The sequence below is a fragment of the Grus americana genome, chromosome 9 (assembly GCF_028858705.1).
Source record: "Grus americana isolate bGruAme1 chromosome 9, bGruAme1.mat, whole genome shotgun sequence".
NCBI lineage: Eukaryota > Metazoa > Chordata > Aves > Gruiformes > Gruidae > Grus > Grus americana.
The window spans coordinates 27407686-27435279 of record NC_072860.1 but is presented as its reverse complement, the minus strand read 5'-3'; the positions used below and the strand labels follow the sequence as shown (position 1 = coordinate 27435279).

Here is a 27594-nt window from a genome sequence, read left to right as displayed (position 1 = left end):
AGTACTGCAAATTACCAATTGTGAAAACAAAGCATGTTTAAAAAAAGCAACCATGAATACTGCATCACAAAATGCACTTTTACATTTATTTTGATAAAGGCAGCTCAGGATATTTCTCAGGGGAGTTGGCAAGTTTTGTCTCGTTTTGTTTTTAATTTAGGCAAGATCTCACAATACATTAATGCTGTAGAACACTTTGAAAAAAATTATTCTTCTGTAATAAAGAACCTTGGGATGACCTTTACTAACAAATCTTTCTGGAGATGTGGGACAAGATTTAATTTATTAGAAAGCTGTCACTCCAACATAACTCTCAACACTGCTCTCATTGTGGGAACTAAGCACTAAGAAAAATATCCGTTGCATACGTATACACATATAAAGCCTTCTGGCTACAGAGAGGGGATTGATAGACCGATGGGGCTTATGAGTGACAGACCCAAGCCAGAAGCCTTGATGACGTTTGGAAATAAAAATGGCCTTTTATAACAGCACCTTTTTGTCCAGCGTTCTCCCACTGAGCTCTGATGGCTTCGTGATGGAAATACAAGAACATGCTTTGGCTAAAGGAACACGTTAATGAATCCTATTTGCCATACGCAAAGCAGCAGTAAGTTAATGCACGCAGGGCTCATCGCTGCCGGGTGCTCCTCAAGCCACCACCCCGGTTTTGGCCCTGCTGGTGCCCAGGATGTCAGGGGGACCACAAGCCCCGCGGGACGGAGGCAGAGCCCTCAGCCCCGGGCACATCCCCAGGGGACCACTCGCTCTCCCATGTACCCGCTTTGTGCTCGCATCGATTCCCGGGAAGCCAAAAGCACATACCCCAAGCGAAACGTTCGATGAAGCCTCCACCCCGCGCCCAACAGGACGCCTGGCAGGCCTTCCTGCTGGCCTCCCCTTCCAGCAACAGTAAAATAAACTATTGTTTGAAATCTTGGCAAGAGACGTTCGGTACATTGCTGAGGTTGCTGGAGCAGGATCAGCTTACACCAAAGCTCAGGCTGTTTTTGAGAGGAAGAGGATGCAGAAACCTATTGAGAAATCATAAGGACCTGGCTTGCAAAGATAGTACCATGGTACTCATCTTTTCACTGCTTTTAAATTCTCTGTAGAAAGAGATCTAAATAAATGGGTCTGCAAGTCAGGAGTGATATGTTAATCTGAAGAGCATTTCTCCAGACCACCAGCACCGTTATCAACATCACCAGTCAGGTGCTTAAAATGGGGAAAAGAGCAGACACAAATAGAAATTGCTAAAAATACAGTCGAGATGGGATTGCTTCCAGGGCTTCAACTCTGCGTGGATGGAAGCAACACGAATGGATCAAGTGCGGGTCCTTGTGGTTCGTCAACGTACAGACATAATCACCTCCCCAAATACGACGGAAGCGCAGATTTGAAGACGACAAGTGGTGGATAGCGATAGTGACCTCGAAACCTCCGGCTCACAGCTGGGAAGCCCATCAAGAGCTTCCAAATACTGCTAGTAACTGATCACGGAAACATCACCAGCCAGGTAACGTTCAAGGCTGAGGGACCAGAGGGAGCTGGAGGCTCCATCCTCCGGCACGTCACACGCAGTGCCGCTCACAGCGCCTGCTCTCGCAGGGTGCTCACGGAGGAGGCCAGATCATTTTAATAGCTGATGCTGGTGGACACAGGCAGCAGGCAGGGGCATGCGCTGCCCGGCCTGCCTGCTGAGGGGCTGCTGCTCCCGGGGGGCCAGGCAGGACGCGGAGCAGCGAGGGGAGTGGATGCTTCACGCAGACAGGCTTCTTGGTGCCTGCACTGAATCGAATCACGCCATAGTCCCTTTCCAACATAGGAGAGTCTTAGATGCTATTACAGCTGTCTTCACCACTGCAAATGTTGATTTAAAGACGACAAATACTATAGAAAATGAAAGGCAAATGAATGGTAAATGAATGCTCGAGGATGCCACGTGCTAGACCTATCCTCTCCTTTAAGGAGAAAGGATCATTTCATCCAGCCACAACACTAAAATGAGTAGCAGTGGTATAGCCTGTTATACTCAGTTCTTACTCAGAACGAGGGCTTGGAGGCATCATTACATTTTCTTTCTTTCCTTTCTTGCCTTCTTTTAATTGACTACGCTATACTTCTAGGGTGGATCAGTCCATTAAAACTCCGTATGTGTTCTTAAAAAGCACCTCTGAGACTGAATAACTTGTGAAATTGCTCTTTGTGAAATTAACTCTATCCTTGCCAGAACCAGGACAGACAGTAAGGGGCAACAGAGCATCGCATGGTTTTAATTATACTCTCCGCTAACTGCACGTAAAATTCCCTGTGTCAAACAACTCCAAGCCAGCCATTGCTCTGAAGAAATCAGCTTCTTCTTGTGTAAACACATGATTCTGGAAGGAATGGTTATAATCCAGCCACACATTTTAAAATCCTGTTTTCCTTTCACAGCATAAGTACTCTAGATTGCTGCTCTTTAAAAACCACTGCAGTTCAGTGACTGCAGCAGCTCTGGAGCTAGGAGGGTATTTCCATGTCGACATATGGACCGGTCCCGCTTAGGCTAGTACAAATCAAAAGAAACTCCACTTAACATCAGCGGAGAACTCTCATTTTAGGCTTAACTGCTGCTTCAATGTCTGTTTTAAGTTCCTTCCACTGCAAACTCTGTCCTTCCTTAAACCAGGAGAAACTCTGAGCAGCTCCCTTGCAGCCCTGGGAGAAGGTGGGTTCGTTTTCCATCGCCTGCCCCTACACACTACCCTGCAGAGTCTGGCCCTCTGACCCTGCCGTGGGTTTTATATTCCAAAGACAGCAGTTCTATTTTCACTTGCTCATACGCGCAGCTGCGTTCAAACTTGTCACTCGGAAGCAAACACGACTTAAATGAGCAAACCACCAAAGACTCTTCCTTTCATGCTTGGTATAATTAGTAGGGGTTTTTTTTCCCCAAAGGAAAATAAAGATGTTTTCTGAAAAATCCACTGAAAAATATTATTGTTTCCTCCCTTCTCCTCCCCCAGAGTCTCCACCCAAACAGTATTTTGCATCTGTAACCACACTCACACACTCCTCGGCAAAGCAAGGCCTTAACAAAGGGGAATTTTACGGAGAAACAGGGAAACACAGCAACAACATTTTAATGAAACCCTTTTCTTGTTTTTTACTGTTTTTTATCAGCTCTAGAGATAAATGTTAAGCACAGAAGATAATAAGGAATAGGAATATCACAACATTTTAGCAGATAAAGCAATTTTTCTACCATAAACCAAGGGACCACAATGGGCTGCGTGAATAATTATTATGCTTTGCTACTGAAACCTCAATTCCTGCCCTGCTTCACTGCAGTTCCCTTCTGGTCCCCTTCCCTAAGTGACATCTGGCATACTCTTCTTCACAGTTCAACCTGGCTGGTTTGGAAAACACATGTGTCACTTCATGCTCACCCTGCTATTTCCACTTAGGCTTTTTCACTATCTTCACTTGATTTCAGCAGAGGTTTCTGCTGCCAGGTGAAGTTCGGACATTTCTTGCTGTAGAATGAGGGACTACATCAGCGTTCCTCTCCTTTTTTCATTTTTAACTCTCTCCAGGATACCAATTAATTGTTTCTCAAATGACCTCAATGTTTTGGCTCCAACTCTGCAAGTCTGTCTCCGAGGCTATCCTTCATGGTTATGAGTTTTCTGACATCTGTGTTAAATTTTATCACCGAATTACTATTTCTTTGTGCCCTCTTGACCTATTTCAGTATGCACAATGCTAATTATAAGAGACTACCACCATATATTTAAATAACACGTTCTTACTGTGACAAATGCAGCAACGCTCCCAATGCTTTAACATTTAAGAGAAGCTGAGCAGAACATCTTTTTATATAAGCTTGAGAATTTTTTTTCAGACTTTTTTAGCAAAGCTTTATCAGGGACCTACTACGCCAGTCGTTGTTCTCATCAGCTTCAGTGGTTATCTTCTAGAATAAACTCAATGATAATTGTGTAGCCTGACTTCACTGATTTATTTTTAACTGAAGCTTTTTAGATTGCCTTAGTCTACTTATCTGAGACATGGCTTTCTTCCTATTCTGTAAGTGCTAAAACTTGAACAGCTTCTTTATTCTTCAGCGCCAAATGACGCGATTTCTGTTGTATGATGTTCAGAGGTCACTCTGCCTGGAAGTATGAAGCTGGAGTGGGCAGTGCAGACACCTACAGCTCTTGCTGCCACCTTTTAATTACAGATTTCTGCTTTAGTGTCAATCAGCCTTATGCTTGCATTTGAAACGCATGCCTCAAGATACTTCTACAAGTCTGTAAACTATTTTGTATGCTTACCTGACCCTATAGATTACACAATCCAATGGGTGAATGAGCATATACTAGAACGATACAAGAGGGATATCCAGATTGATTTGAAAATGGCAAGGTAGCAACTTGTAGGAACTATAGTACATCTTACTTTCAGCTGATTGTTCATTCATCGCAACCAGAATATATTTAAGATACATTTATACTGCCTCACAGAGCCACGGAGATGGCTGTGGCTTTGTCATACAGAAACTAGATTTACCTGGCTGCTGACGCATTGTCGTTCTCTAGCTGTCGGACGAGGAGCTTGGCTATGGCAGAGAAACTGTTGCTCATGCGGTAGATATCTCTGCTCTGGGTGCCCAAGATGCTGGAGAAGGTGTCAGTGAGACTCTTAATTTCCAGCAAAAGAATATGGTGAAATGAGTGCTCCATGTTGGCCAGCTGGTTCACCAAATACATCAGGCATATTCTGGCTCGCTCCTAGACAACACGAGGAGATAAGAACCATTTTAAACCAATTAATTCATTGTTTGGTTGTGCAAGGGAGGTTTGTGTGCATGCTGCCGATTAAAACATTGTCACTGGGGAACAGTGGCTACCCCACGATAACTAACAACAAGGCAACTGCATCAAACGCAGAGTTTATTTTTGTGTACTATTGATGTTATGTTTATTTCTCCCAGTATTACCTAACCCCACCTAACTTCAGCACGCCTTGTCTGCTCCTCAGACCTACAGACAGAGTGCCTAAAGCCTCTTTGAAGGGCCCTGTGTAGCTCTAGGGTGGTAGATCAGCCTGGCTCAGAGATCAGAGCACCAGCAGCAGACCTAGATCCCCTTTCATCTTTGATGAGCCTTATGAGCCTGGCCAAGCTACTTCACCTCCCTAAACCCAATGTCTGTGCCCTTTTTTTGCTTTATTCTGTGCTGTTTGTGGCAGGCAAACTCTCTCGCAAGGGGCCAAGCGCTCCAGTTCACGGGGTCTTCTCCCCCAGGGTCTTTGTGCTGGTGTCCATACCCGACCTGTTGCACATTGAGCTCACGGAGGCGTTAGCATGGACACAAATGCATGACAACCTGCCACTCAGGGCTGCGCTGGTTTGTGGCACTGCACGACCCACGACCGACTGTGGTTTTGTGTCTCTGTTACAGCCTCGTTGTGTTAATGGGCTAATTTCTGGATTTTTGCTTTGTCCGCATTACTCTCCACTCCATAACTGCAAATAATGAACAGTCACCAGGCTCAATTGATTGCAGTCAATTCTGCGTATGCCACTAGCTGTTACAAATGCTTTGCCAGGAGTGAAAACCTATTTTTGCAGACCATAAAACGTTTCCCAATCGCGACTTCCTTTCTGGACCTGATAGCTGATTTGCTATATTTAGCAGTGTCACCTCCGGGCCTGTCGTCACCGGTGCTACCCAGGCTGAGCGGGACTCCCCCGGCACAGCGTCGGCAGAGCGGCGAGGTGCAGTGGGCAGCAGCTGGGGGACGATCAGCACCTCTGCTCGCTAATGGCGAGAGGTTCAAGTACCTCGTAAATCACAGGGGCTCTCTCCTTTCATAGCAATTCATTTAGGAGCAACACTCAGATTAGACCCACGACTAACACTGCACCAAAGAGAAGTTTAAAATGAGATTTCGTTTTAAGATCTCATAACACGCGATAAGGCGCTGTCTGGCAGCTGGATCAATCACTGCCAACGCGCTGCAGCCTGATATGCCCTCTGCAGCCAAAGTTTTGCTAGCCATTTTATCAGGGGGATGTGATCTCGCCGATTTATCAGTGAGATCACATCCCCCACAAAGTAGGATTAAAGGCGCTGTTTTGGATCATAATATTAAACATGCAAATATTTTCTAGCAAGGATACTTTATCATCTCTGCTTGGCAAGGGCACACAACTCCAATTCCAACTATTTCTGTATGTACGTGTACAAATTCACATACTAAAACTCAAACCCCGAAGGTGAAGCAATGCCTTAGGGTTCTTCTGCTTTGTTATAATCGTTCTAAGTGTATTAGGTTTCACAGTTGTAAAAACACCCTAGCGGGAAAAGCAGCAATTATCACAGGAGCTCTTATCAGATCCTACACCGAGGTAAATGGGTATGGATGGCTTCACAGAGTGAAACCCACTTGGTGCTCTGCAGATTGGTACAGAAATTGGGAAACATTTTGCTTTTACAGCCTGTGCTGAAATGCAAGCAAAGGCACTTTAGGAAAATAAAAAAAAATCTCTTCATCCCAAGGGTTAGCAGAAAAGGAGGGGAAGTTGTGTGCCATACAGATCCTCAATTGTGGGGCAATACTGTTATTACCTCTTCTCTTCTGGGACCGTGTAACAGGAGAGAAAAAATTGCTGAAAGTTTGATTCCAAGTACAGCTGGGCCATAAAAATACACGGGGGACTTCGGCAGAACACAGCCCGAGCATCACAAGCAAGACATTTTTTGAAGAAAAAGTCAACTTATTTTAAGCAAAAGAGGATCTGCTACACTGTGCCATGACAGAGATAAATGAGAAAAGTGCATCAAACAAATTGCTTCCCGTCAGCCATATGGGGAAAAGCTACAGCTCCATCCTCGGAAAGGCTGGGATGGTGTGACGGAATGAGCTTTTTTCCTCTATGGCTTGAAAGAGGTTGACTTTTTGGTACACATTCGCTAGTTTATTTGGAAGATGACACCCCCCTCCCCTCCAAGAGATAAACACAGGCTCAATTAACATTTAAAACACATTTTTGTTTCCTAAACAAACTGTGCAGCAGACCTAACTGGAAGGGAAGTTTTGACCGTTTTCACGTCACTTTGATCCAGCTGGAGTGTCTCCAGCCATGCTGAAAGGCTGCTACTCGCCTGGAGTGAGGTAAAAGAACAATAAACTCTACTGAGTAATATAATATGTAACTGTTATACAAAACAAGATTACAGTAGAATAGCTCAAATGAAAGCGGTCGTTATCCCTGCCACAGTTTTTATCAAAAAAATTTTCAGAAAGCCTATTTGGATATACGTAAGCTATTGTTATTTTAACAATACTTATTTTACGTATTCATCTATTTTTTCATAAGCATTCCTTGCATTTAATGGCATTACATCTGCCAGTAGGTGAAGATCTATAATACAAGCAATGAGGTGTGGCAAAGTATTTTGCTTTATCTTAAAATCAGGCTCAGGAGACTACAAAGAGAGATCACAAGGCTTTCAGAAGTAACTCCGATTTCCAGTTGGTTCAAAACATACAGTTATCGGAAAAAAAAATAAATTATTAAAATGTTCAGTTGACCTATGCCCCAAGATGGTGTTTTGCTTTGCACAAATTTATGGTTAAGGGACAAGTTCTGATTTCAACTTCACCCATGAGACCGTCACTGACATCAACAGAAGTGGCGCGTATAAACAAGGGGGCAACCTTTAAAGTAAAGGGATCTCTTTTCAGCCAAAGCTCTCATCTCTCCAGGGGTCTGTCTGAGCTGCCAAGGTGGAGAGAGCAGTTCAGTGAAAGCACAAGAAGTTGCTTCTAGAAGCCAGCAGAAAGGATTCTCTGCTCATATCTGCAATCTATACCATAACGGGCCAAGCCTCAATCCTTGCCACCTCTTTTCCCCAAGTAAACCTCCCAGTGAAATAAAACATCAATAAATAAAATTCCAACACTACCATTGTTGTTTCATTTCCCACTTGTCTTGCTTGGCTGGGAAGGGGATGCTGATGCTGATTCACGTCTATAAGAACCAGCAGCGTATCTGTAACGTGGCTCCGTCACAGGAAGAGGGGGGCAAGTGGCAACAGAGGTTTTTGGGAAGGGACCGCCACAGTGGGCTGTGGGATGAGACCGTCAGCAGCACACGTGTCCGCAGGGACCATTTTGCTGCTTGCACATTTCTACTTGGACCTGATCTAAATAAATTAACTGGCTGCATTAATGCTTGTAACTTCGCAGTTAGGCCTATAGATCAGAGTATTATTTTAATTCTTTCTTGTGGGTGCACTCGTCGTTATATACTGAGCCTTTAAGATCTGTCCAGCTTTTATGATGCCAGATGTGTTTCTGCTTATTTTATCGCAGGCTGATTCTGCAACACAGCGAGTGATGCCCCATACATCAGAGAAACCCGTGGCTTTTTTTTTTTTTTTTCCTTTCAAGAAGTCTGATCTGCATGGGAGCATCCAGAGACACGACCCATCTCTTGGCTTACAATAGGGTGGGGGCAAAATCTGCACAAGAAACCGCTGGAGTAAAGCAAACAAAACCTTTACAAGGGAAAAGGAGGACTACAAGAGATCCGCTACGGTACTAAACGCACAAGAGCCCCAAGGAGCCTTCAGTCAAAGCCCCATGAGACAAAAGTATTCCACAAGGAGAAAGTGGGAAACTTTAAGCCCTCCCCCAGCAACTCTAGCATAAGTTTTGCACCCAAAATGGTGACTCACCTTGGCTCCAGCGTGCAACGCCCAGCCATCACCCAAGCACATTTAAAGGCTCACTGCACCATTTGTACCAGAGGGAATAACTGCACTGCCAGAAGCACACCCAAACCCTTCGAGGGCACCAGCGATGCAGATGCACCGCTCCCCGCCGAGGAAAGGCAGGAGGCACCAGGTCTTCCAGCCGCAAGGCAGCTGCCAGACTGCTCACGGGCAGGGCTGGGGCACCCGGGCACTGCAGGCAGCACCCGAGACCCACCTGCTCCTCAGGCTGCCCCAAAGCTCCTCTAAACTGTGCTTGGACCTCTCCTCACCCAGAGACCTTGCCTGCGCTTTCCCACCAAGACGTTGCCCCTGGGTTGAGGCACAGCGTTGAGCGCCTCTGTCCGCCCCCCTGGCTCCTCTGCCCAGCACGGAGGAGACAGGACGGAGTGGGGACAAACTCCAGAGAAGATCCAGCGGTGAGGTCTCACAGGGCGCAACCTGCATCCAGGTGACAGCGGTGTGCAAGCCTGGCACTGATGTCAGGAGCCTCATGGGCTGATGTGGCTCCAAGGTGACTGCAGAAACAAAGTCAAGTCACGGGAGCACTGGTAACTACTTAGACATTGCAATCGGGGCAGATCGTCCATAATTCAGAGTTATTCATGCTTTATATCTTTTTGGAAAGCAAAACAAGAGAGGACAGGAGCCATTCGTCTCACACTGGAAAGTTCACCTCTGCCACCCTTTGCGTGTCGCTTTTATCAATGTTTTTGGGTATCTAGCGCAAGGTCTCCCGGACGTCACTAAAGCAGAGCCCACTACACACAAATGCAAAGTGTGCCATCTCTGCAAACACGCAGCGCTCGTGGCGGCAGCGCGCTGGAATGCAGTCTGCTGCTGAGTCAGCAGCTTGCAGCTTCCTAGAAAAATAAGACATATGACACGGGACATAATGCCAGTTACTCAACACTTGCAAGAGAGAGATTGGAGATTAATTATTCAATGCTGGCTTGCCCAGGCTGCGTGTGTAACACTCGGTAGCTATGTGTATCCACACAAGCCAACAGATTAAAAAATACAAGGAGAAAATGTTTTGCAAATCATTTCTTTGTAAGCTTTACTGTAGTCTGTAATTTCCAACAATATATGAAATACAACATGTCCAGCTGGTCCCTTGCTTATTCTTGGTGTTGGTATAAAACAATAACAACAACAAAAGGCAACATAAATTCAGTCCCTTTTAAGCAGCAGAACACAGCAGAAAAGGACCCTCAGAGACACTCACATGGGAAGAGCTGGTTCAACACGCTAAAATACAGAATCTGAATTAAATCCTTGAGTCCTGATCCCAGCTGTGCTTATTTGAGGATTAGCTAGTTATAAGCTGTAAAGCTTTTAGGAGATGTTGACCCTTAAGTACTTAAATGCAGAATGAAATGTGGTCAGCTGCAGTTCTTAAAGGTAAATTTTGCTGGGGTGATGTAAGTAAACAAGGAGAGAACAACAAACTTCATTTGGCTCACAGTCTTCAATGTGATTTTGGCTTCTCCCCACCCCAGAAATAAGATTTATAAAGCCAAACCAAATCTGGTTTTGACTCTTATATGATAAATTGCATTTTAAACAAATATAAAGCTCAAGATCAGCAGAAACAGCAAGCGTAGTGTCTTCCTGTGCTGTACCCACACCGATCAGACAGCCGTCGCCCAGCCAATACACGCTCAAGACTATGTGCCGAGAGAAAGGACTGGCCTTATTGCGGCCACCGAAGTAAGACTTGCACGCCATCCATCCGTGCCAGCGAACGGGAGCACAGAGGGGCGGCCCCCAACCCTCCTTCTCCCACCATGCTCCCTGCTCCACAATATTCGGTTCAATTAGCGCAATTATCTCATCGAAGGGTATTACCGAGACAATTCTGATGAATATACGGAGGATTTTCCCCACCCACAGCAGAACGATGCCACTTTTCTCCCCTCCTCCCTCCAAACTGGCCTCCAGCCGAGTCAAAGGAAGGACAACCTAAAGGTCTGATTCAGAAAGGCAAAACCTACAGTGAAATCTCTAGCCTTTATGCAGACAAACTCCAGTTGACTTAGCACAAGTTTTGCCTCAAGGATCACTGAAAGGACACGGAAACTGCAGGATTCGGCTCTTTGCTGAAAAAAATTATCCAGGTAACTGTATGGCAGGTGTCAGTGCCACACTTCAGCAAATGGTTAGATTTATTACATACCATCCATTTTCTGCTATATAATCGAGTTTTGTCACAGCCTTAAAAATTTGAATTATTTACCAGAAACTCTTTGAGTTCAGCAGAACATTATTTTTCCCTTTACAGAGCCATGATCTGAAGTGGAAGGAAAACGTCTATTAAAAGTGGTGAAAGACACATAAGCTCATACCTGGGAATGAAAATAAAATCTCATTAAAAAATCATGATGTGTCATAAATAAGCCTAACCAGTTCGGTGTCCTCAGGACAATCAAGGTCTTGAGCAATCAAGTAGTTTACAAGCTCGTGGTGGACATCTCCTCCAGGCTGTATTTTTAGGAGCAGGGGATAGCAGCAGGGTGAAATGGGTCTCATCAGGGTCCAAGCCATTTCCCAGTCCCAGCAGGACAGGGCTAACGTTAGATCTTCCTGAGCAGCATCCCTCGCCACTGGGGACGCGGGGATCTTTGAGTTGGTATTTTGGGGAGGGCAGAGGGCTCTGGGACCCGAGAGCCTGACGGTTTCTGCACACACTGTGTTTGAGTCTGTTCATGGCACCTGGATGAGGTGAGCATTGCTCCCGCGTCCAGACTGCACACTTATGACTAAACCAAAAACTTCCGTGCAAATTCATTATGCTGCCATGAAACTCCCATAGTTTCTAGGAGAATGTCAGTGTAAATCCTCTTCAGGCATAAAGTTCCCATTGGGTCAGATCCCAAACCAAGTTAACTGTGAAGACATTCCTGTGATGAGGCTTGAGCCCAGCATCACCACTGAGCACTTTCATTATAAAAGACATTTGCAAGAAGTCCCCAATTAGCTACGGCTACAAAACCAAAATGGCTGGATTACACTATACGAGGAAGTTCATGTTTCACTGCACAATTACAACACTCCTGAAGGCCATATGCATCTAAAACATGATATCATACAAAGGGCGTGCAAAGTATTTTTTTTTTCCTTTTCTCTGCCTTTCATTTGACATATAGGTACACTGCAACTTAACTTGGCTAAGCCCCTGGAATAATGACAATTATGTGCTTTTATCAAAGAGGAGTTTTAGCCATTCCGTAAAAAGACAATTCATATAAACAGAACATGTATGTGCACAGGCCAGATACACGGTAGATAAATTATAATAATAATAATTTATATTTTTATCTTTACAGTTATGAGAATTAAATATTTATCTTTTTCATGCTTGTTAATCTCTTCTAGAAAGTTTCTTTCTTTCCCACTAACCTAAACCCCACTTCTGCAGAGACCCTTTACTACGAGACTCTTCCTTGGTTAGAAGGCCGGAGGAGTTTCAGTCACTAAAATACTACATCTGATTTTCATGCTACTTGCTCTCGTACCCATACTGGTGGTATTCCAGTCTAGACCTATTGCGGTCTTTTGACCAGGAATATGTTCCAGTAGGGCAGTCTGGTTACTCATGAAGAAAGGAATACTTAGATGTATAACTTTATGCAAGATTTAGGAAAAAACCCCAAACAACCCAACCCCAAAACCAACCAATCCACCCCTTTTGGTTTTAAACTTACTTCATCAACGTGTCCAACAGCTCCAAAGATCTTTGCCGTTTGCCCAATCAAGCTTGGAAAACTCTCACCAATTTCTTTCAGCGTCGGAAGAAAAGTGGCTAAGGCTGTTGGTTCATAGCCAGATATTTCTACAAGTATGTTTAGAATAATGTCACTGTGGTTAGGGTCTCTCAAATGTCCAAATAGAAGTGGAATACACTCTTTCAGCACCTATTAAAAAAAATCAGATGCAAAAAACCGATGAATATATTTTTAAATGAAATATATATAACCAAAAGAGGTACTGTACCTCAGAGTGATAAAAATAAAACACTAGTAAAATAGTTTTCCACCCTTGCTGACCTTTGCCCAGAGCTATCGCTGAGGTCAATCAAAGTTCAGCTCAACATATGGAATAAGGGTAAGCTGTAGCCTTGAAATATTGCAGTTATGCATGTATAAGTAAGGAAATGCCCAGTTGTTAAAAAAGACAAAAAAAACTCCTCGCCAAATATTTCCCTTGCTCTGGGCCAGTCCTATACTTTTTTGATTAAAAGAACAGAGGACTCAGCCTTCTCCAGTGATACAGTAAATTAAAGTACTAGCAGAAATTTTTGGTTTCCACAGGAAACTAAATAACGTGACAAGGTTAATAGCTGGAACAGAGGAAAAAATAAGAGGCGAGATCCCCATTGCACAAAAAAATGCTGTAGGCAAGTTGTCATTTCTTGTAACAACACAATTTTCAAGGGGCTGAGGATGCAGTCCTTAAAATCATCTTACAAGCAGGATGCAGTGTATACAACTAACTACTGAATTATGATTTTTCACATAAACACACAGGTACACCAATACACCTCTGATTCAGTGAAACTGTTGCATCTGCGTAAAATACATTTCAATGCAGAAATGGGGCACAAAGTGACCCATTCTTCTGTTATTTTTTTGAGGATTATCAGTTTTAGGAAGTGGAAAGTTCCATAAGGAGCTCGATTTCATCTGGGACTGTGTATTATGATAAAGTTTCCTTTGTTACCTGGGGGGAAGATACTAACTACTGTTGGTTCTTCTTTTCCAAAGGTTTTATGAACTTCATAAAGTCACAAAGCAGGTAGTTTTGTGCCTTGTTCTAACACTCTGGGTGCTGTCAATGACATGAAATTTCCAAAGCATGATCTATTTTGCCTTAGTTAATCTCCAGCTCACTCCCAACCAATTCTTAACTCATTTTGATTTCCCTTGATATGTAATTTAAACAGTTCATATATTCTAACGGAAACATAGTTATGGGAATTCATGCTCAGCTGACAGAGGAAGAGCCAAAAAAGTAGAAAACTGGTTTAACACAAATGTTTTGATCCAGCAGAGTCATTGTTATGTTCTCTTCATGATTAGATGGAGAATTTGGAATGAAATTAAAGAATTCATGGGGAATTAGCATAGGAAAGCACTGTCATGCATGTTACAGGACTCCTCACTGCTCGGAGAGCAGCTAGCAGACAGACCTTGCCAAGTCATCTGAAACAAATAAACTCCTCCAAAAGGAGGTGCAGCATTTAGCAGTAAGATCTCCCAAACACGGTTTTACCTCCAGTTCTTTTCTCCTAGCCACGCTCTGGAGGAGCCTGAGGAGGTGGTGGTGTTCGGCTTGGTCCAGCTGAGCCAGCAGTGCCACCAGCTCCCGCAGACGGAGGTTTATCGGCTGCGGTCGCTTCTCGTACAGAGCAGGCAGGACACGCAGCAGCATGGAGTTCCCTGAGAACAGAGCAAATGAGAGGCCAGCGAGGTCAATACCGACCATCAATAATCTCTCTCTACAGCTGGAGAGAGCCCTAGAAAATTGGCACACACCTGGAGACAACATCAGCTCTTAAGAATCACCAGTGCAAAACCAGGGAGGCATGAAACCCACTGTAGAAAAATATATACTGTGCCAAGAAGACAAATAACCAACCTAAATAGGACACATCATTGCAGGCATAACAACATAGGTGTAAAAAAAAGAAAGAAAATCCTATTAATTATAACTTTCATTCTCAAGTACAATATCACGAGAAGGCTGCTTAATGCGCTTTCAGATTTGGATGGTAGTCTGTTGAGTCCTAGACCAAACTAAGTGTGATTTAAATTAACCAAAGAAAAAAAAAAAAGAACTAGAAAGCAGATAAAAGCTGTATTTCTCCTTTGTTGAGATTCAGACTTTCAAATTAAATAAGCAGCATATGGAAAGAATAGTTGGTTATTAAGAGAACTAAATATGCATGACAGTAAATTTGAACATTAAATAGTTAAGGATGCCATTTCCAGAAATAGAAAGGAGCCAGGGAGAGTCAACTGCAGACAGACAAAGATATGCAAAACCCTCTCTCACACATTTTCTTAAGATGTCTGTGCATAATTCAATTTGAAGCCCAGGCTCATACCAAAATATATAACTTCACATTGCTGTACATGCCTGCCTCAATATATTTAAGTTTCACTTGAACAACATATGGAAAACATCTGCCTATCGCAAGGCAGCATGGCTCCTTTTTGTAAACCCTTGAAAGTCCTTAAGGTCTCTTTGGAGTTGGTTTCCAATAGGAACTAGCTCTCTGGCCTGCTGCTTTTTCTCCCATTTAAATCTGAGCCTTATAATTTTGCAAGATAAGCAGGTCACTTCATGGATGGCAGAAAAATGATACATGGGTTCAGACTGGACCACATCGAGCTCTTGCCAGATACAGAAAACGCACCCCAGGACACCGTTAGGTCTTGCAACACCACCTCGGAGCCAAGTAACTACATATAATTCATTGCAGGTTCAGACAACTAACTTCTAGTCGAACAGCTTGTCACGATCCCTAAGGGGTCCTTACGCTTCGGAGGAGTGCCGCACTATTCAGCCAGCCACACTTCGGCATCCTATCCCCGAGCGTTTATCCTGCTTGAGGAATTGTTGGCTTCTCCTCGAAGGCGGCTCTGAGCGCTCCGTACAACCACTGCAGTGCTGAAGGCAAGGTTCAGACCCACAGACATGGCAAATTTCTGTCTTGTTTTGTTCTATATATAAAGCACAAAGGCCAGTTGCAAAGGAAAGATAATTGCTGATTAATTACCCCAAAGAAATTAGCAAGCTGTTCAGTTCCGGCCATTTTCTAGCCACGTTCTTTGTGCAAATCTCTTCCTGATGTTACAAGTGAGTCTGTGAAACGGTGTCACTTTTTTTTATGAGTGTCTCTAACATACTGTGGGATTCATGCAAAGCGCCAATTCACCCAAAGTTGGAACTAAAATGGTGAGAGGATATACTCATTGAACTTTTCTAGACTCTCATCCGAGTTTGAACAATTTTGTAACTGAATACACTAAAAATTACTTCCTTCTCTGGATAATTTCGTGCTTACAGAAATAAGTCCTTTCTTTGCACTCGTACACATTTAGTTTCCACTGGAAGCTTTCTGCCCATATGGAACAGAGCCTTTAGGCTCCAGTCGAATTTCAGAAAAGGTAACAATTGCAAAAGATGAAATTCCCATGTTCCTGGAAGGGCAAAATTCACCTCAGCTGTAAAAGTATAGAGGGAAGGAATTCAGCAGAGAGTAACAAAAAGCAGCAGCTTTAAACAAGGAAAGACAGCCACTAACCTGAGACGTGCTATTACCTAAGCTGGGATGTCACAGATAGGAAGGTATCTGGAAAGTAAGACTAATTATTCAATCTGAGAAAACAAGTATTTTAAGTATCGCCTGTATTAGAGGAGTGACGCAATTTGACATGACACAACATGATGGATTGCAGCCATGAAACTTCTCTGAACAAAAATACTTTGTACAAATGCAAATTTGGGCAGTTTCCTACAGCAAATATTGCTGGGCTTCTATTCACTAACCAAGATAAATGAAAAGCAAAGGCAATTTGGAAGCAACCCTGTCACTTCGGAGTGCTATTTAAATGACCTCACTGACATGGAATTGCTTTTAATTGAATAACCCGTGTATACAAACTTGTTAACAATCCAAGCAGATACCACAGTTTGCGTCTGTTCTTCGTGTAACTTAAGAAAGGTCACGAAGCACAACCCAATTCGCTATTTTCTTGTATTTTCGTGTTTCGAGTTAGCTCTGAGTACCTCTTGCCACTTGTTTGTCACATCTTTTCAGTTTCTAAGGGATTTACGCACGTGCAGCTCACCAATCTTTTGATTCTCAGATGTCGGGCAGTCAGAGGCGATATCGTGCCCATTCCCAAGTAATTCACTTTTTTCCATCTTGCTTCATCTGAGTCCAAACTAAGAGCCTGAAAAGTATGTTTGTTGTCTGAGAACAGAAAAACATTGTACTCAACTCCTCAATTACCTTCTTTCCCTCTTCCTTCCCCTACCACCCTTACCCCCAATACTTTCCAGATTAGATTTTTCTCAGACTTTCCAAGCAGACCACACACCGGGAATTACGCAATGCAGGCAGAGACTAACGTACAGCTGGGGACACTCGATGGCTTTGCACCGCTGGCTGCACGTCCAGGCAGGGAAGGCAGCACATCCAGCGTGAGCAACCACCAGCACGTATGGTGATGGTGCCAGCCCGCCCCGGCTGCCCCAGGAGCGTGCCCGGGCACACTCGGGCACCATGCTCCCTGCACACGCGCCAAGCGGCAAAGGTTGCCTTGTGCTCAGATCTCTGCTCTGCCCAACCCAGCGGCACGCAGAGCTTGTAAAATAAATGAGCCTGGTAGCGCACTGCAAACGCAACGTGGATAGAAGGAGCTTGAAGCTATGCAGTGGCGTTCTGACGTTCACTCCAAGTTGGGTAGTCAAAGACAAAAAGCCCACGCACCAAAACAAAGGTTTTTTCCCTCAGGATGACTCAAGTAAGGTGCATACCTCCCCGAAAACACTTTCCTCTGCTTTACCAAACTTTGGAGGTTTCTAATCTATTGCTTCAACGTTACTGTTTATTTTTTGTGTTTGCAGGAGAGCAGCTGGAGCCCCCGCCGTGGCAGGAACCCCATATACCCACAGGGCAAAGTGGCAAGGCAGTTTGGCACGTAGGAATAGCACAGCACGGTGGCCAGCAGCCCAACACAGAGGTAGTCCAGGTTTGCACAAGCAAGGCTGGGTGCCGGGAGGCATCTGGTGCAGCAGCACCAGGCTCTCAGCAGCCTCCTGCAACCCCCGGAGCAGCGGGCTGCCCTGGGCTGCGTGGAGCAAGCGTGGAGGAGCTGGGGAGCAGGCAGCGGGCTGGGGAGCAGGCAGCTCCAGCCTTCCCTGCCTCCTCTGCAAAAGGCAACACCTGCAAAGCGCCTCCTGGTCCCCGCTGCAGGAGGGGGCAATGGTTAAGGTCACCCACTTGTGACCCAGGTGTCGGAGGCAGAACGAGCAAGGACAGAAGCACAGGGCCCTCTTTACACGCTCCTGTGTGCGGTGATAAGGGGCTAAACCAGAGACTCAAATGGAAAAGGAATACAGATTGCAAGTTAGATGCAATTATGTGGGTGGGGTTTTTTTGCCATTCTCTGAGTATTTCATAGCCAATATATAATTTGTACCATATTACTCCTAATCTCACCTAAACAATGCATCTCTGAAATAATGAATGGTCCATTGAACTGATAAGCTTTCTAGAATTTAAAACAGATTAACACCAATAACAATAATACTTAGCACTAGATTAATGTCTAATCCAAGAGTGCCTTGCTTTGTTTGTTCAAAGTTAACAGAAAAAAAACTCTAATCATGCAGCTACTAATCTACATGCTCCCAAAACAATATACTACCAGTAGTGTATTATCCACACAGTTAGGATGTTGTTACTGGTAATTAAGGCTTGAAAAGCAAAACCCTAACAAGCTGTCTTTATGAGTTCTCCTTTATTGCTTAAAGCAGTAAACTGTAGGCATACCATAGAAGTTTTGATACATAACTATCAAAATAAGCTACAATATTTAGGTTAAGCCATACACGCATCCAAACCAACTCCAGGTATGTTTATTTTTCTAACAATCCCCTCCTGAGCCCTGGCACATACCAACTACAAAATGAGTTTGCAGAGAACACTTTCCTTTCCACAACGAACACAAAACAACATAACCGGCGCAGCCCGTGCTGGTAGGCGGCAAACTCCCAAGTGATTTCATCCCCCGTCTCACCCTCGCACTGCAGGACGTTACAGCAATCTGCTCTCGGAGGGGAAGCGGCAGCTCGCAAGAGCAGCTTTCCCCGTTTCTTCCCCTCCGCGAGCCAGTCCATCTCCCCCCGGTGCAAACCTGGAAGGCTGGGACTGAGCAAGCTGCACGCCCCCTTCTCCTCTCGGCCAAAACCAACAGCCAGAAGTGCTCTGATTACAACACTGGCGTTGCTCATTCATTCAAGCTGAGGCTCTCGGAGCATTTATTAGGGGCTCGCTGCGTCTCACTCGCAGTCTTGTCTCTGCTGAAGTCTGACTTAGACTTTAGCTCCAGACAGCCCAGCTCCTTTCAAGAAGCAGCCAGAGAATGCTGCTCCAAGAAATACTTTCTCTGCTTACACTGTTCTGTGTTTTCAGGGCTTCTGTTTCTGTTCTGGATGAAAATGATGACTATGATCTCATGTATGTCAATCTGGATAATGAAATTGAAGGTCCAGTTCTTGGTACTGAGGAAAGTAAGTAGATTTAAACTAATTTCTGTTAGCTGCAGAACTGCATTCTTTGCTGCCTAGCTCTTGTAACAGTTATTATTACAAACATAGATTTTCTTTTCAGAGGAAGAAGCACGTGCCTATACCAGTGGATTACTATGGACAGCAAATGCTAAAGCACTCGGATGGCGTGCCTTGGAGTTTGCTTTATATGCTTTATTTTTCAGTTTTCCTGCAAAAGACTGCCAATGACAGTTTTAGAATTGCTATAATACACACTACTTTACTTTTCTGCTTTGATATAGAGGGAAACACACTGACAGTCTGCAGCACATAAGCCTTGCACAGAGCCAGATTTTGTCAAATACTCCTGTTTAAAAACGTAAGTACAAAGGCATAGCAACATCTGTATCTTCCATTCCAGCTGTTTCATGCGACTGCCAGCGAGAGCACACCGAGTGGGACAAGCTCTTCATCATGCTTGAGAACTCGCAGATGAAAGAGAACATGATGCTGCAGGTGATGGACGAGATCCTGAAGGTGGACCTGCAGACCCTGAAAGCAGAGATGAGCCAGCTCACCACCAACCTCGCCGCTGCGGTTGAGAAAGTCACCTCAAACATCATGTCACAGGTAGAGCAGGCGCTCAAGAGGAACAGTGACCAAGCTGAAGAAGCCAGGAGGCTTCACGAGTCTGAGCAAGGAAAGGTTCTCGAGCACGTTCTGCTGCTGAGCCACAACGTGTCCGGCAGGCTTGGCCGGCTGGAGAGCGCTTGGCTGAGGAGGTCCGAGGCGGAGGCTCAGGAGACAGCTTTTCAGCAGGATAAATTCAGTCCCACCAGAGGAGACAGTCTCATTTTGAACTCCCTGTGGAAAGAGCTACAGCAAACCAGAGCCGAACTGAAGGCATCGCAGAAATGGGCAGCTCAGCACTTACTGCCAGCAGGTAAGTCCATGTGCGCTACGCTTTATTGGGGAGCTAGCTCTCTTTGGTGGGCCTGACCCAGACAGACATCCTATAAACACCCCTCTTAAGCACCTTCCCCTGCATGTGACCCCGAAGCAATCTTACGGCCAGCGCAGCAGCTTTGAGCAGTCTGTACAAACAGGGAGGAAACCCATTCGCTGTTCTCAAAAAATAGGCGCTGAGCTTTTCAAACCTGGGATCAAAGAAGGGTTTAATCCAAGTCCTTACACAGGGCAAAGCCAGCTGGGATCCCACCTCCTGCAGGGTCTGCAGATCAAAACGGTTGCCAGAGAACAGTAGATGTATTTTAAACATATAAATTATGTTTTCTCACCTTTTATCTTCCCAGCTGGTAACTCCTACGCATACGCACTAGGCACTGAGGTCTCCTGTTCTGTTCCTACAATACTTGCCCGTTCCTCTTCCTAAAACTAAATGTTGTCTCCTCACCAACTCCAACTGCCCAAGAGCAGAACAGGATCCGAGGACGCGCTGCTGATGTCAACCGGCTCAGCACGCTTCCCGCGGCGGGGAGGGCACATTCACTGCGTGCAACTGTCAGGACAGAATATTTCCTCAAGCATGGAAAAATTAGTAACACTGTGGTATTGTTGGTTTGGGGTTTTTTTTCCCCTTCCAAAATCTTTGCATGGGTCAGCAAGCGAGGTGGCCGTAGAAAGATGAGCTCATATCTCAAATTTCACATCAGCTTTTCTATGTGCTGTAATATGACGCCCAAAAAGCAGCGACTGGGGTACAGCAGAGCAGACCCCCATCTATATAAAGCGTGGGTGCAAAATTGCTACGTGCACAAATAGCTACATTGCCTATAACTCTGCCTACCAGCTAGCTATCACTGCGTTGACATGCTAAATGTTGACATGTCTTTAACAACCATATTTTCCAAAGTGTAAGTTACTGCAGCTGAAAACCCTCACAGAAGTCTACACTCACAGAATCCCAGAGGGGATGGGGTGGTGAGTAGGAACTTAGGGGTGCAGTTACACCAGCCTTACCAGAGACCCTTAGCAATACTACCAGTGTGAGCTCTTACACAGGTGAGTGAGGAGGAGCACTGCTTGTAACTGCTTATGCAAAGGCAACAACTTACACAAGCCTATTACAATACAAACACAATAGTTTACAAAGCGTTTTACAATCTATCATTAATCCACCCTTTCATGTAGGACATGGACTCCGCTTTATAAGTAAATTGCTTTTACTTCTCTACTTAATCGCAACACTTTGGTAATCTTTACATACTGGGAGCAGATCTTACAGCTATTGCTTTTGTCCCCAAACACGTGAATCTTGCCTTCCAGAAAGCATGATCTCATTCTCTATCTCTCTCCTGTACCACAGCCAGCCTCGCGGTCAGTTACTCTGCACTAGGTGAGAGTAAAAAAACTTGATCAGCATTAACAATCTCAGTCTCATTAGTGGAAATCCAGATTATTTCCACAGGTTCCTACATGGTTTTATCTTAAATGTTTTGGGGTTGGTTTTTTTTTTTTTATTTAAAAGATAGATTTTAAGTACTTCCAGAGTGTCTCTCTGGAATTTTTTTTTTCAAGGGAATTTTTAGCAACTGACTTTAATTTCTCACATCTTGAATTACTGCCAGCCATACTCTTGAGGGATTTTCTAATCATGCTTTTTGTTCTTCAGTGAGGCTGTTTTTAATTTTGTTTAGGCCTTGATAATAAAGCCTGAAAGCTTGCTAATTAAAAGCTTTTTCACAATAGCATTCCTAAGTAGGATTTTAAGGAGTATCCCCAACAGTTGCTCGATGCTCCTGCCTCTCCTCACACGGGCCAACGAAGACATGTAAAATCTACTCAAAGTTGAAAGGAAGCAGTCTATGAAATAACACAGCAGTGCAGTCCTGGAGGACACAAAGAGTCGTTCATTCACTGAAGCAGAATTTCCACATGCGTTTCCTTGTTTAAACAGGAAATGGAATGGCTGCTTTTTCCCCTATGTTGCTTAGGATATTATGGTATATACAACTGGGGAACAGTAGACAGAATAGCAAAAATGGTTGGGTTTAGTGATCATCAGTTACTTTTCTAAGTTTCATAAATTTCTGATAGTGCTTGTCACTAATCTGATTTCTATTATCAGCATATTAATTGGAGATGAGAGGGGAACCGTTTTAAAAATATCAGTTGTGTTATACATTTCCTATGGTTAACCAGTGTGCATGAAAGCTACTGACCAACAGCCCTAAAGGCAGGGTCAGGAAAGGGAGTTGTTATAATAAAACAGACACGCACATCTCCGCATGCTTCTGCCAACACTCCCTGCGCCTGCTTTTCCCTGCCTAGCCCCAGCCCCAGCCCCTTCCCCTCTGCTGCCCACCTGCCCGCACAGACCCTCGGGGCAGCCCAGCTTCCCAAGGCAAGCGCCGGGACAGACAGGCAGCGTTAAACCTAAACGTCACTTGGCATGGCGCAGGACTACACAATGCACTGCTCTGCAGCGAGGGCAGAGCCAAGCCTTGATCCTACAGCCCAATTAGCCCCTAGACCCGTTGCCATAGCGTTTGGCAAATTCATCCATCAGATCTGACAGCTTCTTCAAAGCATCCTACATCCCCCTGGATGCGCCGACCTCTCAGCTCCCATTGGGAAGCCCAGAAGTGAGCACGTGTCAAGCGTCCTAACTGTGCACGTACAAACAGACTGGTTTTTCTTTACCTAACAATCTTTCTAACTTTTTCAGGTTGTGAAACAGCAATTCTATTCCCCATGCGTTCGAAAAAGATATTTGGGAGCATTCACCCGACTGCTGGAATGGCCCTTCGCTCCTTTACTGCTTGTATCTGGATCAAGGTAACTGAGGCTTTGGACAAAACTATTGTCTTCTCCTATGGAACCAAGTTAAATCCATATGAAATCCAGCTTTATCTCAGCCGGGAGTCTGCAGTGCTTGTTGTTGGCGGTGCCCAGCACAAGTTAGCTGTCAAAAATGTAGTTGTTCCTGGGAAGTGGATCCACCTCTGTGGCACCTGGAGCTCTGAGAATGGATCCGCATCCCTGTGGGTGAAGGGAGAGCTTGCAGCCACAGCCTCAGACATTGCCGATGCTCACACTGTTCCAGACGGAGGGATTTTGCAGATCGGTCAAGAAAAGAATGGCTGCTGCGTTGGAGGTGGATTTGACGAAGCTTTAGCCTTCTCTGGAAAGTTAACTGGCTTTAACATGTGGGACAGAGTGCTCAGCGCCAAGGAGATAGCAGCGCAGAGCGGAGAAGATGCGTGCAGTACCAGGGGCAACATCATTGGGTGGGGAGTCACGGAAGTTTTGCCGTACGGAGGAGCCCAGTATGTTTCTTAAGTTCTGGCAAGGCAGTTTCTGAAGCAGAGAATGTGTTTCATGAAGAGCTGAACACCAATACGTACAAGTAAACAGAGCTGTAGGAGCCCACGTCAGTCAAATTCCCAAGAAAGATTAGCATTGCAAGTTTACAAGAGGAGGTACTGTGGAGACGGGATTCGATTTCTGCCTGCTGTTTTGGCAAAACACTGAAAAAACCCAACGCATCAAGGCACGACATTGGAAAAGCTGTTCCTGAGGTCAGACGACCACTGTCTCTCTAGCGCAGTGTTTTCTGATGTATAAAAGTGAGTGCCACCGTGGACATTCGGAGCTGAACGGTGCTCCTGGCATCCCTGCGGAAGCAAACGCATCGGGCATCCGGCTGACCGGTCTCTGCATAACAGACATACGGCTGCGCATCCTCCCAGCTCCTCCAGTCCCTGGTGTTTATAGCACTAATGTGAATTGTACAGAGGAACCACATAAGCCAAGAAATGCATTGTTTATTAATCGTTGTTAGTAATTTGTAGGCTATAACAAAACTAGCTCCTTGTTTAAACCATTATTTATGCCATGGATTGACCTAACGTACAAAAGTAATATTCCCCATCATAATCTGATGTTACATTTTGAGAAAATGCAGCTGTATTATATTGTAAATGGACTTCATAATAATTTTATTGAAATTATTTTTGTAAAGTTGTTCTGTAAATAAAGATACTTTACTAAACTGAAACTTTCCACGCTTCTCATGAACTGAAACTCTGACAGTAAGTGCCAATTGGGAATTTTTCCATGTTTTGAACTACACAGTTTTAGCTGCTAATACAAAAAGAACATAAATATCAACATCTCAGAGACCCTCAGAGGACCGAAATCCAAGCATTAGCCATGGACAGCTTTAAAAGGCTTTAAAGGCTGGTCACGATAACAATCCCTCTTGCGAATGTTGCCATGTACAAGGATCTAGGAGTTTCCCTACACGAAGATGGTCACTTGTACAGAAGAGATGCTTTGGCATCCTGACACACGTGTGTTGACCTCAGGCTGTGCTAGCACGGCGCTTGGAGGCTGAAGGAAGGATTGGTTTTGAGATACCCCCAAATAAAAACCAGTCGGTACGCCAGGCATAATGCTGGCCACCCAAGAAGGACACACTCGGTTTTAAGATATGTTTAGATATTCAAAGTAACCAATTGGTTTGATGCTAACAGGAGGTTTGTACAAGGCAGAATTGATGAATACTTGGTGGCAGCAGCTCTCTTCTCTCATGTTCACAAGCTTATCCAAAACCCCCTAAAAACACAGGGCTGGACACAGTGCATAAGCAGCAGAAGCAGAGTGCCAAGACACTGTGGTTTGCGTGTAGAAAACAGAGCAGTAGTTGTCAATGATGACTAGTTATTCGCTGGATATGTAACCACGTATGACAAGAACAATTATTCACTACCTCTGAACAAGTTATCGTGGAGAATGCCCTATTCAAAGCAATTCTTATTTCCACTGGAAGCAGCACACCCTTCTGCTCTATTCAGATGTTTCTCTTTCTCATTCTCTACAGATGTCCTAAGACCTCACTTTGAAAAGTTTCTTGACATGCTGCTGCCACGCTTATTCCTGAATACGATGCAGCTACAAGACCCTTCCTTCCACTGTACAAAAGTAGTAAGAAAAAGCTATGACAAGATAATTTCCACTTTACTACACCATTCAAGGGGGTTGTGCTTCATAGCTAAAGTTATATGATCTGCTCCAAAGTTTTGACAATATTATTTAAGGTAAAAATAACTGCTCCGATTGCTGGAATTTCTCCTATTACCCTGCAATAAAAATGTATCTAAATTCTAAATGCTTATTACTAAGAACAACAAAAATCCCTTACTAAATAATACCTGCAAATAACCTTAACTACAGAACAACAAAGATTACCTCCACTCATCTGCTGTCAGCCAGAAAACAGATCTTCAGAGTTAAGAAAAACACTTGAGGTCCCAACATTGTGCAAAGGCAAAATCGCTCTCAAATCCTCTTTCCATACAGTACCCTCCATTAAATGAAAACAAATGTCCGTGAAACGCAGCAGAAAAAGCAAAATCCTCAAAAAGATTACCAGAAGTCCTTTCTGGCTACTTTTCTTACTGTACCTCATACCTGAAATGCTTTGTCTTGGAAGTAGCCTTTTCCTATCTCTGTTCTAGTTTGGCAGATGACCAAACACAAAGTCAGTCCTTCCATTCTCACTGACTCAGCTACAAAACTCTTTCCAGTTGCTTTGCTCTTCCTTTATCAACCCTGTGGGTCAGCAAAGCTCTCCCACAGTCTAGCCCCCTCCTGCCCAGCACCACAAGTCTCCTCCATCAGCACGCTTCTCTCTTTCCTCCCTACCCTAACTGTATTTTTCTTTGTCAACAATTACTTTGCCTGTTTGGAAAACACCAAGTAAATAGTATTTTGGAGGAGTTTGGGCTCCAAATGTGGAAAAGCCATTGTGACTCTGCTCTCACACCACAAACATAGAAACGAAGTAGCAAGCACAAGACTTGCATACCTGGAGCATGTTGCTGAGCCCAGTTCTGCTCTCTAACAAGCCTCTGCTGAATGCAACATCCACGTCCCTTGCCTGAGCTGCTCTGGAAGGTGAAGTAGCTGTGGGACACTCAGATTACAGCAACGGCTGCAGGGTAGTTTTGCTGCTGTCCCCTGGAAACAGGAATAAATCTGATCCCTTACACTGATGGAGGGTGTCAGCACAGGGCCCTGACGGGCACAGTACAGACATTTGCATGTTTAGAAGCTGAGTTCACACTAACTGGAACAGAGTAGTTAAACGCTCTTTCTAAAGAGCTCTTTTTTAGCTAATAAGATAAGAAACTGATCATGCAGCCAAACAGTTGCCCCAAGTAATCAAAAAATGCAGTTAGCTCTCAAACACTCGCAGGCAACGGGCCAAAGTGTACTATCAGTCTCACTGGTGCCATTAGGCTGAGCCCCGTCTGTGCAGCACCAGAACAAGGCCTTTTGTCTCCGCACCGCTTCGTAAATCCATCCTTAGCAGCTTATCCTCTTGTTTCCCTTCTCCCTTCAGCAAACACTCAGTCTTCAAGCACGGTTCTTAGCCTGCTGCAAACCAACCTTTTCATGCCTGAAATACAAATTGTGTACAGTGCAATTAAGCCAGTATGCAAAACAGAGCCCTTTGCCTATTCAGACTGCCCTCTTCCAATCTGGAATTTCCAAATCTGATGTCCACAGCAACATCTGCTGGTAGAACAACATAAACACACAAAACCGAGCAGGAACGGTCATGATGAAACCTTCAGTTGTGGGGGTTAATCACTTTTCCTAGACCTGCTTCACTTTATTTCTTTCTGTTAAGAGCACCGAGTTACAAGTGGTAATGCACAATGCGAACACATAGATGCTAACGTCACAAGCCTTAAAAGAATTATCCATGTGACTTTGCAAGTTGTTCACAATATTCTGTTCTTGGACTATACTCAATTAGTATTATCAAATAGCTCATACATATTTATTATTTATCATATTTATCACACATTTGTCCTTAAGCAAAGCAGACAGAAATATGCAAACTCATACTATAACGTCTTAACGACAAAGTTACTTTCTAGCTTAGCTACCCCTCCATAAAATACCTAAAAATAACTACACTCCATTTATATTTTTTAATAAATACGGAATGTATACATTTAATTTGAGGGCTTAATATTTTCATAGCAATGTTCTTGGAAAAATTAGACAGCTGTTGCTACATACTGCTGTTACTCCCATAAATGAAGAAAACCAAACTGTGACTTTACTACTGCAGTAGCACTGTATTGCAACAAATACCATGAACTTTACTACTTCAACTAAATTGGACTTCCTTTTTTAGAGGTATGAATATTTTTTGCTTTTTAAACTACAAAAGCAAAATGTACAGAGTTTAGCAACAGTATTCTATGTAAAGCTAATAATGTAGGCAAAATTAAAGAACCACTACAAAGCTTTCATATCTTACATCTGACTGTTTTGCCACAGAATGGGATTCATTTAATTCCCATTAATATTTTGGAGTATTGCCAATGACACTGATAGAAAGGATAAGAGCCCAGTAACTAGTGTCTGATATCATGGCTTATAATTTGAAGTCCATTATTACAGTACACTAACAAGTACAGATGTATTTTCTGCCCTATGGGTCATCCAATCTATAATGAAACTTCCATAGTCAACAAGGTTCAGTAAATTCATA

The 27594-nt window shown here is 44.1% G+C and overlaps 2 protein-coding genes across 19 annotated transcripts in view; one reads left to right on the top strand and one right to left on the bottom strand.

Annotated features, from left to right (window-relative positions):
- VEPH1 (ventricular zone expressed PH domain containing 1) overlaps positions 1-27594 on the bottom strand; it is a 94548-nt gene that overhangs the window by 45057 nt on the left and 21897 nt on the right. For 15 of the 18 annotated variants that reach the window (XR_008578243.1, XR_008578244.1, XM_054834988.1 and 12 more), the window contains 3 exons: positions 14046-14212; positions 12479-12688; positions 4558-4778 (listed from right to left, as the gene is read on the bottom strand). Coding sequence is in view for 16 of the 18 variants with exons in the window: in XM_054834988.1 (XP_054690963.1) it covers positions 4558-4778; positions 12479-12688; positions 14046-14212 (598 nt within the window). In the remaining 2 variants the exon portion in view is untranslated. Of the gene's footprint in view, positions 1-4557; positions 4779-12478; positions 12689-14045; positions 14213-18586; positions 18801-23827; positions 26485-27594 lie in introns of those variants that run through there. The other 3 variants (XM_054834992.1, XM_054834997.1, XM_054834998.1) reach the window with 3 other exon arrangements.
- On the top strand, positions 18861-24004 carry PTX3 (pentraxin 3). The gene is made up of 3 exons (XM_054834999.1): positions 18861-19079; positions 19480-20001; positions 22747-24004. The coding sequence occupies exons 1-3, from the start codon at positions 18932-18934 to the stop codon at positions 23358-23360; spliced, it is 1284 nt and encodes a 427-aa protein (XP_054690974.1). The 5' UTR covers positions 18861-18931; the 3' UTR covers positions 23361-24004.